Source organism: Pseudorasbora parva, chromosome 18 (assembly GCF_024679245.1).
Source record: "Pseudorasbora parva isolate DD20220531a chromosome 18, ASM2467924v1, whole genome shotgun sequence".
Taxonomy (NCBI): Eukaryota; Metazoa; Chordata; class Actinopteri; order Cypriniformes; family Gobionidae; genus Pseudorasbora; species Pseudorasbora parva.
The window spans coordinates 34978096-34997486 of NC_090189.1; the positions used below are offsets into that span (position 1 = coordinate 34978096).

Here is a 19391-nt window from a genome sequence, read left to right on the forward strand (position 1 = left end):
AATAATGTGATATTCCTGCAGTGCTGCTGTGTGTGTTATAATGTTAATTTACAAAAAAAAAAAAGATTTGAATTAACTTTTATAACTTCCATAAGGATTAATTTTGCGATGCGGACCACAGACAGAATGCAGTCATAAAAACAGAATTTACTGCATAGTGGAATGCCACGAAATTTGTCAAAGTTTTGATGAATAAATAAAATATAGGTCAGTAAACTTAAACCAAATCGTGATATACTAATGTTTGTGAATATTAAGCCGCAAAAAGACTGTTTTATATGACTTCTGCGTGTTTCTGTGTCTCTGTGTGAATGAAACACACGGACATACTGAAACTTGCAGTGTTTTTCAGCCTCTGCCACTTTAATATGAGGACATGAATGCATCTCCAGTCACTTCATGAGCATTTTACCTTTTCATTAAACAAACTCTATTGTCGTATCATAAACACACACACAGGAACTTGAAGTTCTTCACGGCAAGCTGTCAAAATAAAAGTTCAGTTTAATAAAGTAATTGTCACCGGATTAATGTTGTAACATACAGTTCTTCAGTTATTTTCATACTCACCACTGGGACCTGCTTGCGCATTTACATTCTGTGAGTGAGATCCCATCCCCTATGGGCGGGTTGAAAACATGCCAGACTAGCTCCTACTACTGGCTGTAGTCTCAAGCCTTTGGCCAAAAAAGCCTCCAAAGCCTCCTTTTTTCCAGACATAAAATACATAAATCACTCGTCTCGTATATACGAATATTCGTATAAGCATTTGAATATACTACTGTGTTTCTACTGATTCAAAGCTTAATGCCAAATCGCTGAAGTAACCCTTTAATTATGCCTGTTAAAATGTATTGTACAAGCTTATGTTGATTTTAACTGTTCATTCTATTGCTATTTATCTTCCATTTAATAGCACTGCATATTTAGAGGTGCTTCAGCAGGGCTACAAGTACACAAGTACAGTATAGAATTGGGCTCGATAGTGGTATCTTTGCATCCCTAAAAAGATTTGAAGCATTTCAGAGAAAATGGATGTTTCAACGTTTGTTAAACGTTTGTCTTCTGGACATCATTAGCACCAATGTGAACAAGAATCTTTTATCATTTATTTTGTCTCAGGACTATGAAATCTCAGTCACCCAGGTGCTCTGCAACCAGAAGCAAACCATGTATGGTGCTCGCTGAGCTAGTCACATCTAGACATGTGCCGATTTTCGATAATGCGATTTATCACGATAATGAATATGCACGATATTGTTATCGTGGGCACTTTAAAATATCGTAAAGAATAATTTATTAACAATTAATATTTTTTTTATAATGCACTCAAGAATACTTTGCCCATCAACCGTATAAATGCTCAACACCGCTGTTCTGCGTCAAATGGACGCACTCAGATGTAAACAAGCCCAACATGCTTTTGCACATGACTGAACAGGTGAAGGAGACGCGCTGCTGAAGTGCCGCTCAGTGACAGCAGAGGGCGCTGATGGAACGGAAGAATGCAACGGTTACCCCGGAAACCAGCAAACAAAAGCATGCTAGTGAAGGAGTTTTTAAAACAGCCATTCGTTTTTTGTAAAGACTTAATAGCCTATTTATTTTCAAGCTTAAACATTTTTGTTTTAATCTGGACTACAACATGCCATAATGATTAGAACTGTTCTAATTATTTGTTATTGTTCAGTAAAACTTTGAGACATACGACTTCATTAGTTAACGTGTTAATTCATTATTACCAAACTGACAATGAAAAATACTTATAAAGAATTAATTATTCTAAGTAATGTTAATTTCTTAGTTACTGTTTAATAACATCAAAATCAAAATAACATTTTTAATGGACTTAAGATAAAGCTAACAATGATCAGTATTTCCTAACATTACCAAAAACTTATACTTTCTATAACACATGTAGCTATTGCTCAGTCTTAGTTAATGCATTAAATAATGAGACCTTTTCGTAATTTGTTACCTGTTGTTCTTTATAGCCTAATTCTTTTGCACTTTAATCTTTAATCTGAAAATTGTACTTTTACAGCTCTAAAAAAATCAAGAGACCACTTAACATTGATTTCTCGTAAATTTTTTTCCTGAGCTGTATATATTTTTAGGTGCATTATTGTATTTAAACATTCAGTTATACTAAAATAGTTCTTAAAGCTGTTATGCTATGGCAACACTTTTTTTTGCAACTTATTTCAATATCGTGATAATATCGTATATTGTGATAAAACGTCAGCAATTAATCGCAACATGAAAAATTGATATCGGCACATGCCTAGTCACATCCAAGGGGGTAATCTAGCGCTCGGAAAGCGTTCCACCCCCAGGGGCTGCCATTGCTAACCAAGCCATCACCTGCTGTTAGCATCCCATTGACTCCCATTCATTTTTGAGTCACTTTGACAGTGAATAACTTTACATCTGAGACGTTTAAAGACTCCATTTGTCCATTGTTTATTTCTAAAGAAACACGACAATGTATAAAAGGCTCCATTACCTTGTATCTTATACTATCGCCCCGCAGAAGCTGTTTTTGTAAAAATAGGCTAACGATTGCGTCATAACCAACGCGACTCTGTCGCACAGTTGAGAAATTACCGTATAGACCTGAGGAGACGCTCGCAGGCAATCTTTTACTGTCTATGAGACAGTCGGGGGGACGTGGAGACATGTCCTGGAGACTAGTCTGATAAAGTCAAGGGGGAAGAATGGGGAAAAGCCCATAGTGAGCCAAAAGCAACGGGAGAAAATATTTAAACAACGTGATTCAGATTTGGCTTTCCACATCTACTAGAAGACTCACAGCTGTCAGACAGGAGGCCCACGTCACATCTATGTCGTCAAGCTCAGTCTGAGCCTGCGCAGTTCGCTCAGCCATCAGGAAGTGAGAGCCCCTAGGTTGACTTCATTCTTTCGCCGTTGACATCAATGGGAACGCTCCGTCCATTTCTTTTACTGTCTATGGTCACATCCAAAGTGACTATATCTAAAGCCCTTGATTTCTTATCACCCATTTAAAGTTTGAAAGCGTGTCTTTAATTCTGTTATCTTCTTTGTCATCCTAACTATTTCCCTGCATTTATCTTGTGTGAAACCTTTGCCACTGACAAGAGAAGGCTACGCTAAACATTTGGCAGGCAGTGCCATTATAAGATATATGGTGATGATCAAGTTACTTTTAGCAAGACTGATTGAACATGGTTTACAATGGTGTTACCTGCAAACTCGTCGCCTTTCAGAGAAATTAACCTTTATAATAAGCTCAGGTGATTTGTGAACAGGGGTTACCAGGGTAACGTTATATTTCTGCTTTTCCATAACTGCTTGGATTTGCATATTCATTCAGCCCTTTACACACAGTTTTTAACTGGTGGATCGAAAAGAAAGTGCATTCAGAAAATATAGACACACATCTCACATTTACATTATTATGATTACATTTAAAATATATGATTATATGCGCTAGAATTGATCGTTTTGACTCATTCCTTTTCTTAAAGGCTGAAATGTGAGACTTGTCATTTTAGAAAACGTTTTGTTAAGACGATTTGGTGAAAATATATAATTGCGGTTATTCTGGGTAAAATTGCGATTTAAAATGCGATTGGTATCCGCGGGGTCTTGAAAAGTCTCAAAAGGTGATAAATCAATTTTGGGAAAATTAAGACCCTTATAAAGTATTAAAAAGTCTTATCACGGCTTTATAAAGTCTTAAATTTTGAATGTATTTTGTTCAAGCTTTGTCAAAAGAGTTTGACTCCAAAAAGTATTTATGAATATATTTCTTTTCATCACCATAAGTATTAAAAAACAGTCTGAGATCGGCTCGGAGCGCGCGCCAGGGATGGAAATTAGCACCGCCACCAGCCAAATGCGGCTGATTTAGAGTTGTGGCGGGTAAACTCGCTTCTCCTACCGAGCTGTTTCACCTCTTTGTAAACTTTGTTCAATGCATGTGAGTGCTGCCGTATGTGCGCATATGACCAGCCGTTTTCTCCGTCATCACTCGCGTGAAGACGCGCTGTGAGACTCGCGCACAGCGCGCAAATATTGAGTTCTCTTTCAAGTCTTGCGCTTATACGGACAAGCTCACACAAGAAGTATGTCAACATGTCCATCTTGATGAGTATCCTAGCAGACATAGTCTGAATATGCCTTAAGTGAACTGTATAGTGTGCACAGTCGAGAAAGACGAGCATATCCCTGCCTCAGGTCTTAAAGGCGCAGTAGCCTTTACAGCTTCCTGAGGGATGTCCTTATATTTAGTTTGACATTAAACAAAGCTCTTGATTGAATAGCTTTTGTAGATTTAATAAGGATTAATCTTTCATCAAAACAGTTAAATATGCAGTTATTTTACATTTGATTACTTTATTCAACTTCTGTACCTTTCTGCAGGCCAGTAGGCATGTGCATTATTATTTAATGTAAACATGAGTGTGGTCGAGTTAAACATTTTAGTTTGATTTTAATTTTTCGGTTTTCAGCTTTGGTTTCTTCTTTTTTTGGTTTCGGCCAAGAATTTAGATTTCGGTGCACCCCTACTGACAATGTTCTGCTCGGTATGTTGTCCACACGCTTCAAAAATGCCAAAACGAATAGTTTCATTCTTGGGACTAAAAACCATAAAACTGGAAGCCATAAAAGACCCCAAATCATCGTAAAAATGTCAGTATTTCATTGAGGCTTGAGATTAAATAAACTGTTGTATTGTAGAGCTTGTAGTATTAATTTTCACATGCAGTTACACACTGTCAGTTAAAAACAAAAAAGTGGCTGGTAAAAACATTGCGAAACAGATATGCAATATAAACGATACAAAATTGGCCTATGATAGAGATTTTAAGTCTACATTCGACTACAAGTGTTTATTAAAGGTTTGTTGCCAATTAGAACTTGAAGTGCGATGAGGTCTTAAAATATTTTGAGAAGGTCTTTAAAAAGTCTTAAAAAGGTATTGAAATTAACTTCAGGATTCCTGCATATACCCTGTTATAATTTTTTTACAAATGAAAAGTGTGTGGATATAACATTGTGTTTTTATATTAATGTGACTAATAATAATAATTATGATTATTATTACTGCTAAAAATATTTTTAAAAATTTCCATCTTGGAAAATTGTGACTTGGAATCTCATATGGTCCGTTGTTTCCGGAAGAAAGCAACACAGAAAATAAACAAATAAAAGATTTCACAAACTTAATTCCTATTGACCAGCTCTCTTAGAACAGCGCTCGTGGATCGACTAGTCGAGACGCGTCTGACGGTAAACGCGTACTGCATTGTCATTATAAAGTATCTTCTTAATAAACTGTTTGTACTCTTACAAAGTTCTCAATTCTTCGGTTTGCATGTAGGGACCCTCATTATGCTACCGTGTTAGTGTGAGGCTATTTTTAGCCTTGTTAGTGGTATTAACTAGCGATTTAATTTTATTTACCCTTTGCCCCATAGACAAAACTCTTTACATTCGATTTCCATGAAAGCGCATCCCAGAGAACGATCTACTCGGTAACCATCTGTTAATTACCCCTAGGTAATGAGCTGCAAATTATAACTTTACAATATGACATCTAGGGGTGGGCGATATCTCGATATTTAAAATATATCGAGATATTTTTTCAACTCGATATGGATTTGGACATATCGTATATATCGATATATTGTTTATATTTAATTCTGATTCCGCCACTTTGCTTGTTTGCCTTCCCTGTGCTGTGCTCGCCCCCGCTCGCGCGCCTCCCGCCTCTTGCTTTGTTCCCCCTCCCCTCGCGTGTTGTCTCATTGAACACGGCTGCTTCCACAACCAGGTGAGGATTAGTTGTCATGTTGACAAGCGCGCGCGTTGTTCGGGACTCAGTTTAGAGACCATGTTTTCCTTCTAACACAACTGCTTGCTAAAATTCATAAAGAAATATTAATGTTCATCATAGTTCAAAGCGCAAGTTTCACCCACAGTCAGGTGATTGACACTATTGGTGCGAGACGCGGTCGCAATCATGCCAGTTTATGATCTGTGTCTAACTGATCGCATGGTTTTTTCGTTTAAAATATCAAAATGATCGCAAATCATTTGAAAACATTTATAAAGTATTGCAATATCATTACTATTATTATTTTGTCAGCTTTATCACGGGATTATGATGAATAGGTCTATTCATGTTTTAACCAAGAGGGAAAAACGCGACATCCCGGGTGTCCTGAGACACAGTGCTCTTCTGTCAGTTGTACTGTATCATATTATCATATAGCCTACCTTCTGACATTCATATTTCTTTCTGTAACTGGAAAAGAAGTGAAATTCAGCTCATGTGTAGCCTGCATGATGAGTTTGAATTTTGTCAAACTCATGACAAACATCACTGTTTGAACTTTGATACAAAATCAGTTTATTTATATCTCAGTCATGCCCCCATCTTTCTGCAAAATGCTTACTGTTTACTTTAACTGTAAAAAAGGAGTCTTTGATTCATCTTTTGAAAGCATGAAATAAATGAAAAGAAGGAAATATTATTTATTTTCTTTTACAGTTAAATTATTATTATTTATGTAATCAGGGAGGTTTTTTTAATGTTGCAAAAGCACTTTGTTCCTACATGAACTGACTACCTCTTTGCACTTCAATAATAAAAAAAAAGAATTTGTGGTATTTGGCATATTTGTTTTTGCTGTAGTTTTTAGGGGGTTATTTTACCTGTAAAGATATCGAGATATATATCGTATATCGAGATATATTTTTTGCTCCATATCGCCCAGCCCTAATGACATCCTTTGATATGAAATTCATCCAAATTTAATTTATCTCATGGATGTGGTTGTTGTTTGTGGTCATACTTGAAGCTGGCTGCAGTAAATGTGGCGTATTCAAATGACTTTGATATAGTTATTTTATATTTACTCGCTTTAAATGCATATTAACTCCTAGTATCTGTACTTTATCTGAGTATTTTATTTTGGGAAACTTTACTTCTACTTTACTACATTTCAAAGTGTAATATTGTGCTTTTACTCCTTTACATTTCCTAAAACATGTCGTTCCTCGTTATTTTGAACTGAATAAATTGTCACCAGCTCTTAAATGCATTAGCAGTGTCCGATTCTTGAACAAGCTGATTCTTAACCTGTTAAATCGGTTCGCAAAGCACACTGAATGATTAATTTGGGAATTGGACCAATCCGATTGCATTTGTTCTTGAGTCTTGAGTCAGCGACTCACTGATGCAAATGATCTGGTCAGAGTGAGTCTTCGGTAAACATTTAACTGAATTCAAAAGTCTGAGTCAAAATGATCCTAGAGCAGGAGATCCTCGAAGCTTGAGTTACTAAGTTATTAATGCTGAATTTTATCATTTATTACTGTAAATGAATCATATTTAGTTCACGACTGTTAGTTGTTTTTGAACTAAATCAGTTGTAAAAGGGTGAACCGCTTAAAAGGATTAGTTCACTTTAAAATAAAAATTACCCCATGATATACTCACCCTCAAGCCTTTATGATATATACCTCTATGTGTATATCAATTTCTTTCTGATGAACACTATCAGAGTTTTATTTAAAACTTAATAAAGTAAAATATCAAGCTTCAGCCTGACCATTTTCCATCTCGCAGTTTGAAATGCTTATGCTACATCCTAGTCAGATGTAGCGTCAGTTATGTTTTTTTCATAAGTTGAATATGGAAGGCATAATGGCAGAAGCTAGATATTTTACTTTAGGAAGATTAAATATGGATATTTTTGCGTTCAACAAAATGCGTTGTTTGCATTCCCTTGCGTACATTTGGCTACCTACCAACACAGAATATATGTCTGTAAAAAGCAGTTCACATGTACACATATGTAACAAGCATGAGTGTTTTCTGTGCTGAACACCACAATGAGTTTAACAGTCACCATGTAGGTCAAAGTTCATATCCGAACCAGAATCAAGCACCTTTTTCATTTGTAAAGGCATTTACTGTTGAAACGGTCTATAGCTGAAACAGGGGTTTTATGACACTTTAAGGCAGGGGTCTCCAAACCTGCTGCTCGAGGTTTTTCATCCCGCAGTGTTTAGCTCCAAACCAAATCAAATGCACCCAAACCAGTTAATTAAGGTGTTCAAGGTATAGCAGGTAAGTGTGTTGGAGCAGGGTGGGAACTGAAGTCTGCAGACTGGTAATCCTCCAGGAGCAGGGTTAGCTAACCATGCTTTAATAAATCCCTGCAGTTATCCACCAAAATATAAGCTTGATGGTTTAATTTCTGTAAATGAAGAAATTAAAATGTAAATATTTATATATAAAATTTACAGTTGAAGTATAAAATAAAATAATTTTATACTCTATTTCTGTCATCAAATTCTGACTTAGAGAATGTAACAAGTACTATTTAATGTATAATCAGAATCTGCATAAACCAAGAAGGGTTATGGCACTAAGAACTAATTTGACAAAGTTTTCAAAAGCTATTCCGTAAAAAGACCTAAAAAGTGTTTGTGGCAAAATGTCAAAGCTTAAAAATCACAATTTGACAAATTTCAAAATGTCAGACAGGCAGTTCGTCTGATCCTGGTCAAATCAGCATTTACCACTTCAACGCGACCCAAGAAATCTGCAGAGCCCTACGATATGATTTTCTGACAAAAACATGTAAAAGTCATGAGCAAAAATATAATTTTCAGATCTCATGACCTGTAACTGCCGCTGTTCACAACTTTTTCATGTATCCACAGATCATGGTGTTGAATTTAGGAGTTTGCTCTCAAAAAAAAAAAAAAAAATGCATTACAACTGATTGCATTAAAACATCAACATGTTCTTCCTGGGGGTTATATCCTCAGAACCCAATAGATCACCTCTCATAGTCTTTCAAAATCCTGTGGAAAATGCTGATGCGGTTAGCTTTATTAAAAACAATTACGAGTGCCATGTTTTTGAAACCCCCCAAATTATCTTGCAGACTGGACTTTTCACATGCTGCCTTAGACACGTCTGTGTTTCCATGTTCAGGAGAAAGTGAACCTCAAGTTGGTTGATTCGAAGTTGCCTGTGCATATAACTTACACTTGTACATGCATTGCCTAAGAACACCTTAGACATCTCTAGCAGTTGCTTGACCTTGCTTCCATGTCATCCATCTGTAGATCTACAGCCACATTCTTCCCGCAGCAGGGACGGAGACACCAGAGCAGATGCTTGTGCCTTGGCTCAGTTCAACCCAGTATTCGCTGCCAAATTCCCACTTCTCCATTTTCTCATTAACTTTGAAGCAGCTTATATAACCAATAACACTGTCTGTTTTCTTTTCTTTCTTTCTTTTTTTTCTTTTTTTTTTAAAGTAATGAGTATAGTAATGAGTGGATAGAATTTAGCGTCACAGGTGCTGCTGCCACAAACCTTTCAATTAATTGCAATCGTTGCATGTCTTTCTACATATCATTTGCTGTAAAGTGATAGTTCACCCAAAAATTACATTATCTTTACCTGTATGCATTTGTTTACTGTATCCAATTGTCTCTTTTTTGTCCATACAATAAAACGTTAATGGGGGTCCAATGTTGTTTTGGAAAATGTTAAAAAAGAAACACGCACAAAAAAAAGAAAAGAAAATACCAATATTTCAATTTCTTCAGTGTATTTAGATTGATAAATTAAAGGGGTTGTGAACTGCATTTTTTTAATTTTGTTTCCTGAGGTGCATTTATGTTAGTTGGATTTTTAGACCAAAAATATAATTTAGAAATAAAAAGCCTACTTTGTTCTACTTTGATTTAAGCCCTCTGATTTGAACACTTATTTAAAGGGGTCATGAACTGCATTTTTATTTTATGTTATTTGAGGTCCACTTTAAATGTTAGCAAGATTTTTACATTAAAAAACATCCTAATTTAGAAGTAATAGGTTATTTTCTATCCTGTTTTTGACCCTCTCTTTGAAACACTCCGTTTTGATAGGCGTGCCGCATTCAAGACTTGGAAGTAACTGCCCGCTGGTTTGATTGGGTAACAGTTTTGCATATTAAAATAATTTTCAACATCCCCACTACACGTGTGGAATTATTTTGAAAACTTCCGATGTTGCCATACATGTTGGAGCCAGAGTCTAAACCCAAATCAGAAGACGAACCTACACCCCAAATACCAAGGATACTTCAGTCTGCGACAGCTTGGTAATCATCTTTATTTATATTTATTCATTATGTATTTGTGAGGTAGTATTGTATTTTATTACATTATATTAGTGTTAAAACGAAAACGCTACAGAAAGGTGTTTATTTTGAGACATAGTTGAAACATTTGCCAACTGTTAACACTTATACGTATATTACATATTATACGTATATTACATATACTTATTACATTATTATATATACATTATACAAATAAAGTTTAAGTACTTGGATTTACCACAGTTATAGTTGACAGGATAACTTGCAGTGTTTTGTGTAAACAAGCTTATGAATGAATGTACCATAGTTTGTCGCACTGTCATTCTTATATTCATCATTCATCCTTTTTAGTAAAGTGTAACCAAAGTGAGTACATATCAAATGATCTGTAACAGACAAACCAATAGTGACTTATGGTAAAACATTTATACTCGCATTACTGTCGGATCCAATAATAGTCGGCACTGCATCATCGTTTAGTCTCTGAAAAGCCTGTGTCGAACTGTGCCTCATTTAAAATATATCTTTGGTAAAATTAAGCGAAAAAACGAACCGTGTTTACTGACATGATCTGGAACTTTGTTAATATTTATTATTTAATATTTATTTAACAAAGTCAACTTTGTTAAATAAATATTGTATATATAAGTTTATATATACACTATATTGCCAAAAGTTTTGGGTCTTCTGCCTTTACATGCACATAAACTTTAATGACATTCCATTCTTCATCTGTAGGGTTTAATATGGATTTGGCCCACCCTTTGCAGCCATAACAGCTTCATATTTTCTGGGAAGGCTTTCCACAAGGTGTAGGAGTGTATTTAAGGGAATTTTGACCATTCTTCGAGAAATACAATGAAATTAAAATTGTGAGGTCAGGCACTGATGTCAGACGAGAAGGCCTGGCTTGCAGTCTCCGCTCTAATTCATCCCCAAGGTGTTTTATATGTTTGAGGTCAGGACACTGTGCACAGTGTGCAGGCCAGTCAAGTTCCTCCACACCAAACTCAGTCATCCATGTCTTTATGGGCCGATACTTTGTCCACTGGTGCGCAGTCATGTTGGAACAGGAAGAGGCATAACCCAAACACCCCCCCATACCCCCCCCCCCCCCACCCACCCAGACTTGTCCATCGGATTGCCAGACAGAGAAGCGTGATTTGTCACTCCAGAGAACACATCTCCACTGCTCTAGAGTCCAGTGGCAGCATGCTATACACCACTGCATCCAACGCTTTGCATTGCGCTTGGTGATTTTAAGGCTTGGCTGCAGCTGCTCGGCCATGGAAACCCATTCCATGAAGCGCTCAATGCACCGTTCTTGAGCTAATCTGAAGGCTGCACAAAGTTTAGCGGTCTATAGCTATTAACTAAGCAGAGAGTTAGCGACTTCTGTGCACTGTGTGCATCAGCATGCACTGACCCCATGCACAGTTGCTGTTGTTCCCAATTGCTTACACTTTGTTATAAAACCACCAATTTATTCTAATTAATAACCATCTTACTTATTGCACAGGTGGCAACCTATTACGGTACCATGGTTGAATTCAGTGAGAGCGACCCATTCTTTCACAAATGTTTGTGTGGCCATGGCAGTGATTTGAACACCTGAATTCAATGATTTGGAGGAGTGTCCCAATACATTTGGCAATAAAGTGTGCACGCTTAGGATGGCAATGCAAAGATCTTATTTATTAAAAAAAAATCCTCAAGTTATTCTGTTTGCATCACTCTCAAATGTACTACTAAGGCCCGCTTCCACCAAAATTACCCGGAGCAATTTGTACCAGGAACTTTTTTTTACAGGAACTTTTCTCCCCCTAGACCTGCAACTGTCTGCGTTTCCACCGCGATCTAAAGTTCTGTTAAGTTTAGATAATTCTTCTGTCGGCGCAGTTACGGCTAAAGTAAAAACTACCTGGGGCAATATACGCTATCATTATTCCAACATTATCTTCATAACTTACGAAATAAAAAGTTTACCCCTCAGAAAAATTAACTTTCCTCTCTTGTCAACATGAGTGCGGCGTCACGTCATGTAAGGACGCACATTTAAAAGTAATCGGTCAGGTCGTTTACATGGTGAAAAATAGACTGTAAAAAAATGAATAACGAGTATGGAAGAGATTTTGCTGGTTATGTATAGGTTTACTAAAGAGGTAATTAACAACGACAGAAAAGAGCACTAGCATATTCAGAAAGCTTACAAGTAAAGCTTGATTTAAAATGACAATGCATATTATTAATAGCTATTACGGACACTGAACAAGAGATGGCTGAGACGAACGCGTGCCATCAGACAGAGAGCAAGACTGATATTTACTGAACGCAGAACGAACCTCGCAAAATACTTTTAAAAATGCTGGTTGAAATAAAATGCTAAACCAATCAGCATGTTCAGCGCCCAAGTCCCGCCCTCGAAAGTTCCTGAACTTTGAAAAAGTACTACCTAGCGAGCAGGGCCTTTTGGAGGGGGACATATTTACCCGGAACTTCATTTAGACCCTGGTTCCTGCGGTCTAAACACACCGAGTACCACCCCAAAGTTCCTGGTTCCTGGATGAAGTTCCTGCGGTGGAAACGCGGCTCTACATGACATGGACAATTTGGGTGGGGCTAAAGAGGCAATGATGTTAAAGTAGGTTTTGATCGTCTGTTGCATAGGCTGTCTTTCGTCACACTGTCATACCGAGTTGTTTTGGGATCTTGGTTTCAAAAAAAGCTGTTTTCGGATGAACAAGGAAGATTAGACTTCTGAAACTTGCTGGATATATTTATAGTACAAAGACCTCTTGTGTCAAAAGATCAAGGAAAATTTTATATCACATTCATGACCCCTTTAAATGAGCAGTCTGTTGTTGTTGTTGTTGTTGTAGTAGTCTTAGTTATTTTTGTCTGTCCATGTAATGTGCAAGTGGTCAGGGCTAAAGAGACAATGATGAAGGCCCCGAAATGTTTATGGCTAAGGTAACTTTGTTTTTAATGTAAGGTAAAAAGAAATATACCAGACTGAAAGACGAGACCCCTCTGCTGTTTTTTTGGGAAAAGGTTTCATCTAAGGCTGGAAGATATAATAAAACATATCCCTCCCCCCCAATTTTTGAGGATATTTAATTAATCATTACTTTTGATATTCCTTAGTGTGCTCTCAATGTAGACTATTCATGTGTTTATTCTATTGTCCCCTAAATACAATTAGTGTTAGCAAATACAATTAACACTTTTTTTTTAATGGAAACCTTTAAACTTTTAAGTTCATAACACTGCTGTTGATTGGCCAACCATGAATAAACCATGAACTAATACCGGTTATCTCCAAATGCTCTCTCACTGGCTGATTAAACAACCTGGGCTGTATTTTAAAAAAGCATTATAAGCCTAAGTAGATCAAAGACAACACGTGTACCAGGCTTACACTGCTCTGACCAGTATAACCCTATTTAGCATTAATAGTACAATAAGTGCAAAACACAAACATTGGCCCCCTTTACACCTAACATTACCATCTATATTATATCAAGATATATATTTGTATTCAGATTGACTTTGAATGCGGTCTAAATTGTTTAAATCACCAAAAATGCATGATACATCCTGTAGTACATGCTAACTTCCTCAATGTCTAAAATATTAGGACACAGACTTAAAAAAAAAAAAACATCTTTTTTTTTTTTTTTTTTTTTTTTTTTTTTTTTTTTTGCATGTCATCTTAAGAGAATTTTACTAGGCATGATTACGGAGGCAGATAGGCATCTATATGGAGCCATTAGAACAGCCATTATCCTGTCTTTGGTGAAGGAGAGTGTGGACGATTTTTCATTTTTGCTGCTTGGTGCTGGACAATATTGCTAAGAAAATGATCACAATAAATTCTTATATCAGTTAATATTGATAATTAAAACGAATGTCAAACCTTAATTTCTTTCAAATTTAAAGGCAGATTCTTGCTCTTAATTGAAAGTTCTAAAAACCAGACTGTTAATTGTCGTTTTAAACTACTCTTTATTGACAGAACATTGTGAACATATTTGAATTTTTTTCACACATCCACTCATTTTTCCTGAAAAAATTCTCTTAATATAAAAAATATTTTCTTAGGGTGTACTCACACTAGGCACTGTTAACCATGCCTGACCCCCAAAGCCTGGTTTGTTTGACAAGTGTGAGTGCTCCGTTCCGTGCCCTGGCCAAAGCACGAAACATGTGCACTACTGTCATCATGACAGCAAACAACAAACTATTACTTATTGGATACACTTTTCGTTTAAATCAAGTATATTTAGGTTTATAACGGCCCTGGTTATCACCTTATTGATGAAAATGAATTGTAGTTTGCGAGTAAAGCTGTAAATACCTCCATCAAAGTCAGCTGCCTCCCTAATAATCTTCTGATGCGTGCAATGCAGGCAATATTGTTTCAAGTCATGAAACGATATGAAAATGTTTGTTGCTTGACTTTGACTACCTTCAGCAGGGTTTGCAGTGCCGGCTGCAATATTAATATTACATGTTTTGTCTCCTAGAAATGCACATTTGACAATTGAGTTAATACAAATAGCTTGAGTTTGGATGCAAATGTAAATGTATGTTCATTAACAAATACAGTAACAGTTTTCAGGTGGTACAGCCAAATATTTGTAAACATATATTCCTACTTTTATTTATAAGTGAAATTCCTTAGTTACCCTTAAAGTAAATTTTACTACAGTGTCTAACACATTATTATTTTGTTGTGTATTTTATTTATATTCATTTATAATTATGTTTTAGTGGCCAGGTATTTTGTATCTGTAGCATCCGATTTTACTTTTAATAACAGAAAAAGAAAACAAATCATACAATAATTAGTACACAGTCTAGTTTTCAGCCATTTGTTCACTTTGACCTATTATTTGGTGGTTTAAATCAAGAATTGATATTGTTGTACCACTTTTCAGTTTTCAGTTGTGCCTGCTGACAATATAAAGAGTTAGTTCACCCAAAAATGAAATTTCTTTCATTAATTACTCACCCTGATATTGTTCCCAACCCGAAAGACCTTCGTTCATCTTTGAAACACAAATTGAGATATTTTTGATGATATCCGAGAGGTTTCTAAACCATCCATAGGCAGCAATGTCCTTGCATCTTTAAATAATCCATCTGACTACAGCTTCAACCTTAATCTTCTTAAGTGATGAGAATATATTTTGTGTGCAATAAACAAACAAAAATATCGACTTTATTCATCAATTTCTTCTCTTCCATGTAGGTCTCATATGCTGTTCACATAGTAAGCAGTGCGACACTTCTGGGTTCTACGTCAAAATGAAGGCTCATTATTGGCCAGCTCCTGCGTCAGTATCTCACACGTGTCGTGTTCACGTGAACAGCATCGGCCAATAATGAGCCGGAGTTCTGACATAAAACCCAGAAGCGCAGCACTGTTTACTATGTAAACGGCGTAGAAGGCTGACATGACATCATAATTGAATTGACTTTTTTTTAACAAAAACAACCAAACAAAAAAAACCTGGACAAATTAGCTTACGTTTTTGTTATTCATTAAAAACCTTATAGGCACTACCAATAAGACAAACATTTTTACTCTTTTTGGGAAATTTAGGGCTCATTTATAATTTCTAACATTCTAAATTCAGAGTTTGCGTTTTTTGGTTTACTCTATTTTAATACAATTACAATGTAGGCTTGTGATGTACATCCAGATGATTACAAATATATTATAAAGAACTCAGAAGAGCTCTTTTGTTCTATTCATAATAGGCTTGATATAGTAACTATTGTTATCAAGTATGTTAATTCATTAATGTTGTTTTTTATTATTATTTTGTGACCTCATTTATTTTACCTGAAATTTTGCATTGGTAGCTCATTCTTTGTGCAGAGTATAACCAGTAAGTAATAAACGTTTTTTTTAATTTTATATCAGGCTCCATAGTTTTGTTCTAGCATTATAAACACATTTTTTTTATTCCTGTTCTCTTCCCTGTTAGAATTATTGTCGTATTAAGAGAGATAGGAGACACAGTATAGCACTGATTCACTCATGCTGTTTGTGAAATTACAAAAGATTGATAGATGTGTGTGGTTTAATTTACTCATTAAGCTTACTTAGATAAAGCAAATTAATATTTGTGTGAATTTCTGAATTATAAGTGCGGAGCTTGCAGGGAAGAGTAAAATTATGGCCAATACCTAAAACCATGTGATGAAATTTTCACGCTTTGCTGTCCTCATATGAGCATTGAATGTACTGCAGTAATTGTGACTGAAATGGTTGCACTGTTGAGCCCTCAGTAATAGAGAAACAATAATTTAGTAAAACCTAAATGTGTCACAAAAAAAAACAGTGAATGCCTTTAAGGTAACATTGACTTTTGTTATCCTATGTCACTATTTTCCACATTTGTCATTTTGACTGTTTATTAGTCAAAATGAATTAAAATGAATTAAAAACTAACATAGACATAAGAGAACTTTTAGTGGTGTATAGTCTATACACACACACACACACAATGCAGACTAAAGCTAATTTGTATTTTGTGTGTTTGAGTGAGAAGCGTTTTGTTGCGTCGCTCTGTTTAAAATTTGAGAGCGTATTTTCTATGATTGTACACACACCACATAGCTTCTGTCCGCTGTGCCCAGCTACAATTTAGGAGGTTATTTAAAATCTAGAGCGCCATTAACTTCACCCAGTGCTCGAAGATGCAGTTTGTTTTTAAGCATACAGGAAAAATATATAACTAGCTTTTTTGTTATAATATTTTTTATAAACCAACCTCTGTGCGAAAGCATTGTAACATTTGCCTGGTACATAGTACATTACAATACATTACATACAGTATAGATATTTTAATTTCATGATGTCTGTAAAACGTTGCAATATTGTTGACCACAAACTGACAGCAGAATGTGAGTTTTCACTGTGCGGTACCTCTGAGTTGTCCTAGATGGGACTCTGTGCTTCTCATTCGGTGTGCGACCACCATTAGATGCTGAGAGGCCATAAAGCGGGTGCCCAATCCTGTTCCTGGAGTTCCTGGGATCTTCCTGAAAAGTTCAGCTCCAAGCCTCCAACCCAGATCAAATGTAATTGAAGTAGCTTATTAAGATCTCCAGGAGCACTAGATAATTCCAGAAAAGTGTGCTGGATCTGAACTCTTCAGGTACTGTAGGTAGATCTCCAGGAACAAGATTGGGCACCCAGGCATAAAACAAACAAATTAATAAAAATGAAGTAAAAATTGTTACCTTGCTGTAAATTAGACTTTTGGGGTTGTCATACTGTACCCATGACATGCTTTGTCTTAAATCACATCTTTATGTCCCCTTCACAGTGCCCTTAAAGACAGTCGCTTTCCCCCCATGACGAGGGATGAGCTGCCGCGCCTCTTCTGCTCAGTGTCTCTGCTCACCAACTTTGAGGATGTCGGTGATTACTTAGACTGGGAGGTAAGAGCATAAAACAATTACTACCAGTTATTAATACATGGTTGCTGTGCATATTATCATTTATTCACAAAATTAACTAAACAAACAAAAACTATTTGTACACTTTTTTTTGTTGCTGCAAACATTTTAAAAATAAATTACTACTGAAATGGAATTTCAGGCCACCAGTATCTGATAATTCATAGCTTATGGTTACAGGGTTTTTCCTGGGTCAGCAATGGTCTTCGGTGGTGGCTGACCAGTCATGGTCATCCACACACACGCATGCACACACACCCCAACAGTAAAAGTACCTACCCGCGTGATCTGTGAGCCCAATACTGACAATAAATGTAAAATAAATGCAAACTTTTTTTTTGCTTTTCGTTGCTCATCTAATTTTGATATCTCATTATGTATGATGTCTTGATGTTTGTTTCTTCAGTTCCTCATTTTTACACATTACTTTTTCATTCATTATTTTGGCAACAATTATTAAAAAGCAGCATTAAAAATGTAATAACAAATAGTCTAATTCTCTGCCATAAACAATTTAACTTGCGTTGTTCTACTTTCACCTTATTCCAGTCTAAACTATTTTTTTTGTGGTAATTTACTACACATTATCAATATAAATACTCAAAATAAATACATGAAAATACTGTGGATTATTAAGACTAATTCTTACTAACCCCTCTTGTTTAATGGGATAAGCACTCTTGCATTCTCATTTCAGAGGTGTTGTGAGTAAATGATTACACACCGATTCATCAGTTTAGTGTTGGACAGATCAGTTCATAAAAAATGAATCGGTTCAAATGAGTCATTAGTTCGCGAATCGGACAAAAGCGGACACATTATGTGTGAAACCCGGACTCTTAAAACAACGCAAAAGGTTGATCACAGAAAACACTTCATAAGGATATTTTTCAGTTTATTTGAAAGTATGGTTCATGTCAGCTGCGTGTGCAAAACATCTGTTAAAAAAGGTGCGATTTTTGAGCATGTGCATTAGTAATCTACATCAATTTATAAATCACAATAACCCATCAAATAAGGCTTTGGCGGGACAAAAATTTGCTTTAGCGGCCGACAAAACATTTTTCAATGTAGGAAAAACCCTGGGTTAATACCAATAACTGACAAATTTACTTTACTTTGACAATCAACCCTTGGAGCTACTATTTAAAAACGTGTATATATATATATTGGTATATATATTTTTGGGAAGCACTGCCTTAACAGAGTTTTATCCATTTAAAGTAATGTTTTCTATTCAGATGTCAAATTCATTTCAGATAATTCACCTCAGGCGTTCTGTTTTGAACTGAGGTTCTGTGAGGAATAATCCGAATAAAATGCGCACATATGGATAATTATTTCCATCGGCTGCAGTCTGCCGGTATTGGCCAATCACAAAAGTCGACATTGCACTGCCATTATCACAGAATATTCCACAGTTTTTATTATTATACATTAGGCTATGTTTATGTGCCTATTATATGTAGACTATTGAGTGACTAGAATATTTTAATTAATTCCACACAAAAAAAGAAACCTAACCATTGTTTTTTCCAACTGGAACTCCGTTCCCCCTTGAAATTCACTCCCCTGACTCCGTCCCCCCGCGTACCCTCCCATTTCCACCCCTGGCAACAACACAATAAAGACAACATATCACTTTAAAAAGCATTAGAATAAAACAGATTAAAATATTAATGATGATATGGGGAGTTTAAATGAAAGCTTTAGGGGGAAACTTATTGTATAAAGCAATGTTTGCATTTTTTCATG

At 35.9% G+C, this 19391-nt stretch overlaps 1 protein-coding gene across 1 annotated transcript in view; it reads left to right on the plus strand.

The window, feature by feature from the left end:
* Positions 1 to 19391, plus strand: part of ammecr1 (AMMECR nuclear protein 1) — a 71934-nt gene that overhangs the window by 27919 nt on the left and 24624 nt on the right. Inside the window, exon 3 of the mRNA XM_067422865.1 lies at positions 17504 to 17618. Within this exon, the coding sequence (XP_067278966.1) occupies positions 17504 to 17618 (115 nt within the window). The remainder of the gene's footprint in view (positions 1 to 17503; positions 17619 to 19391) is intronic.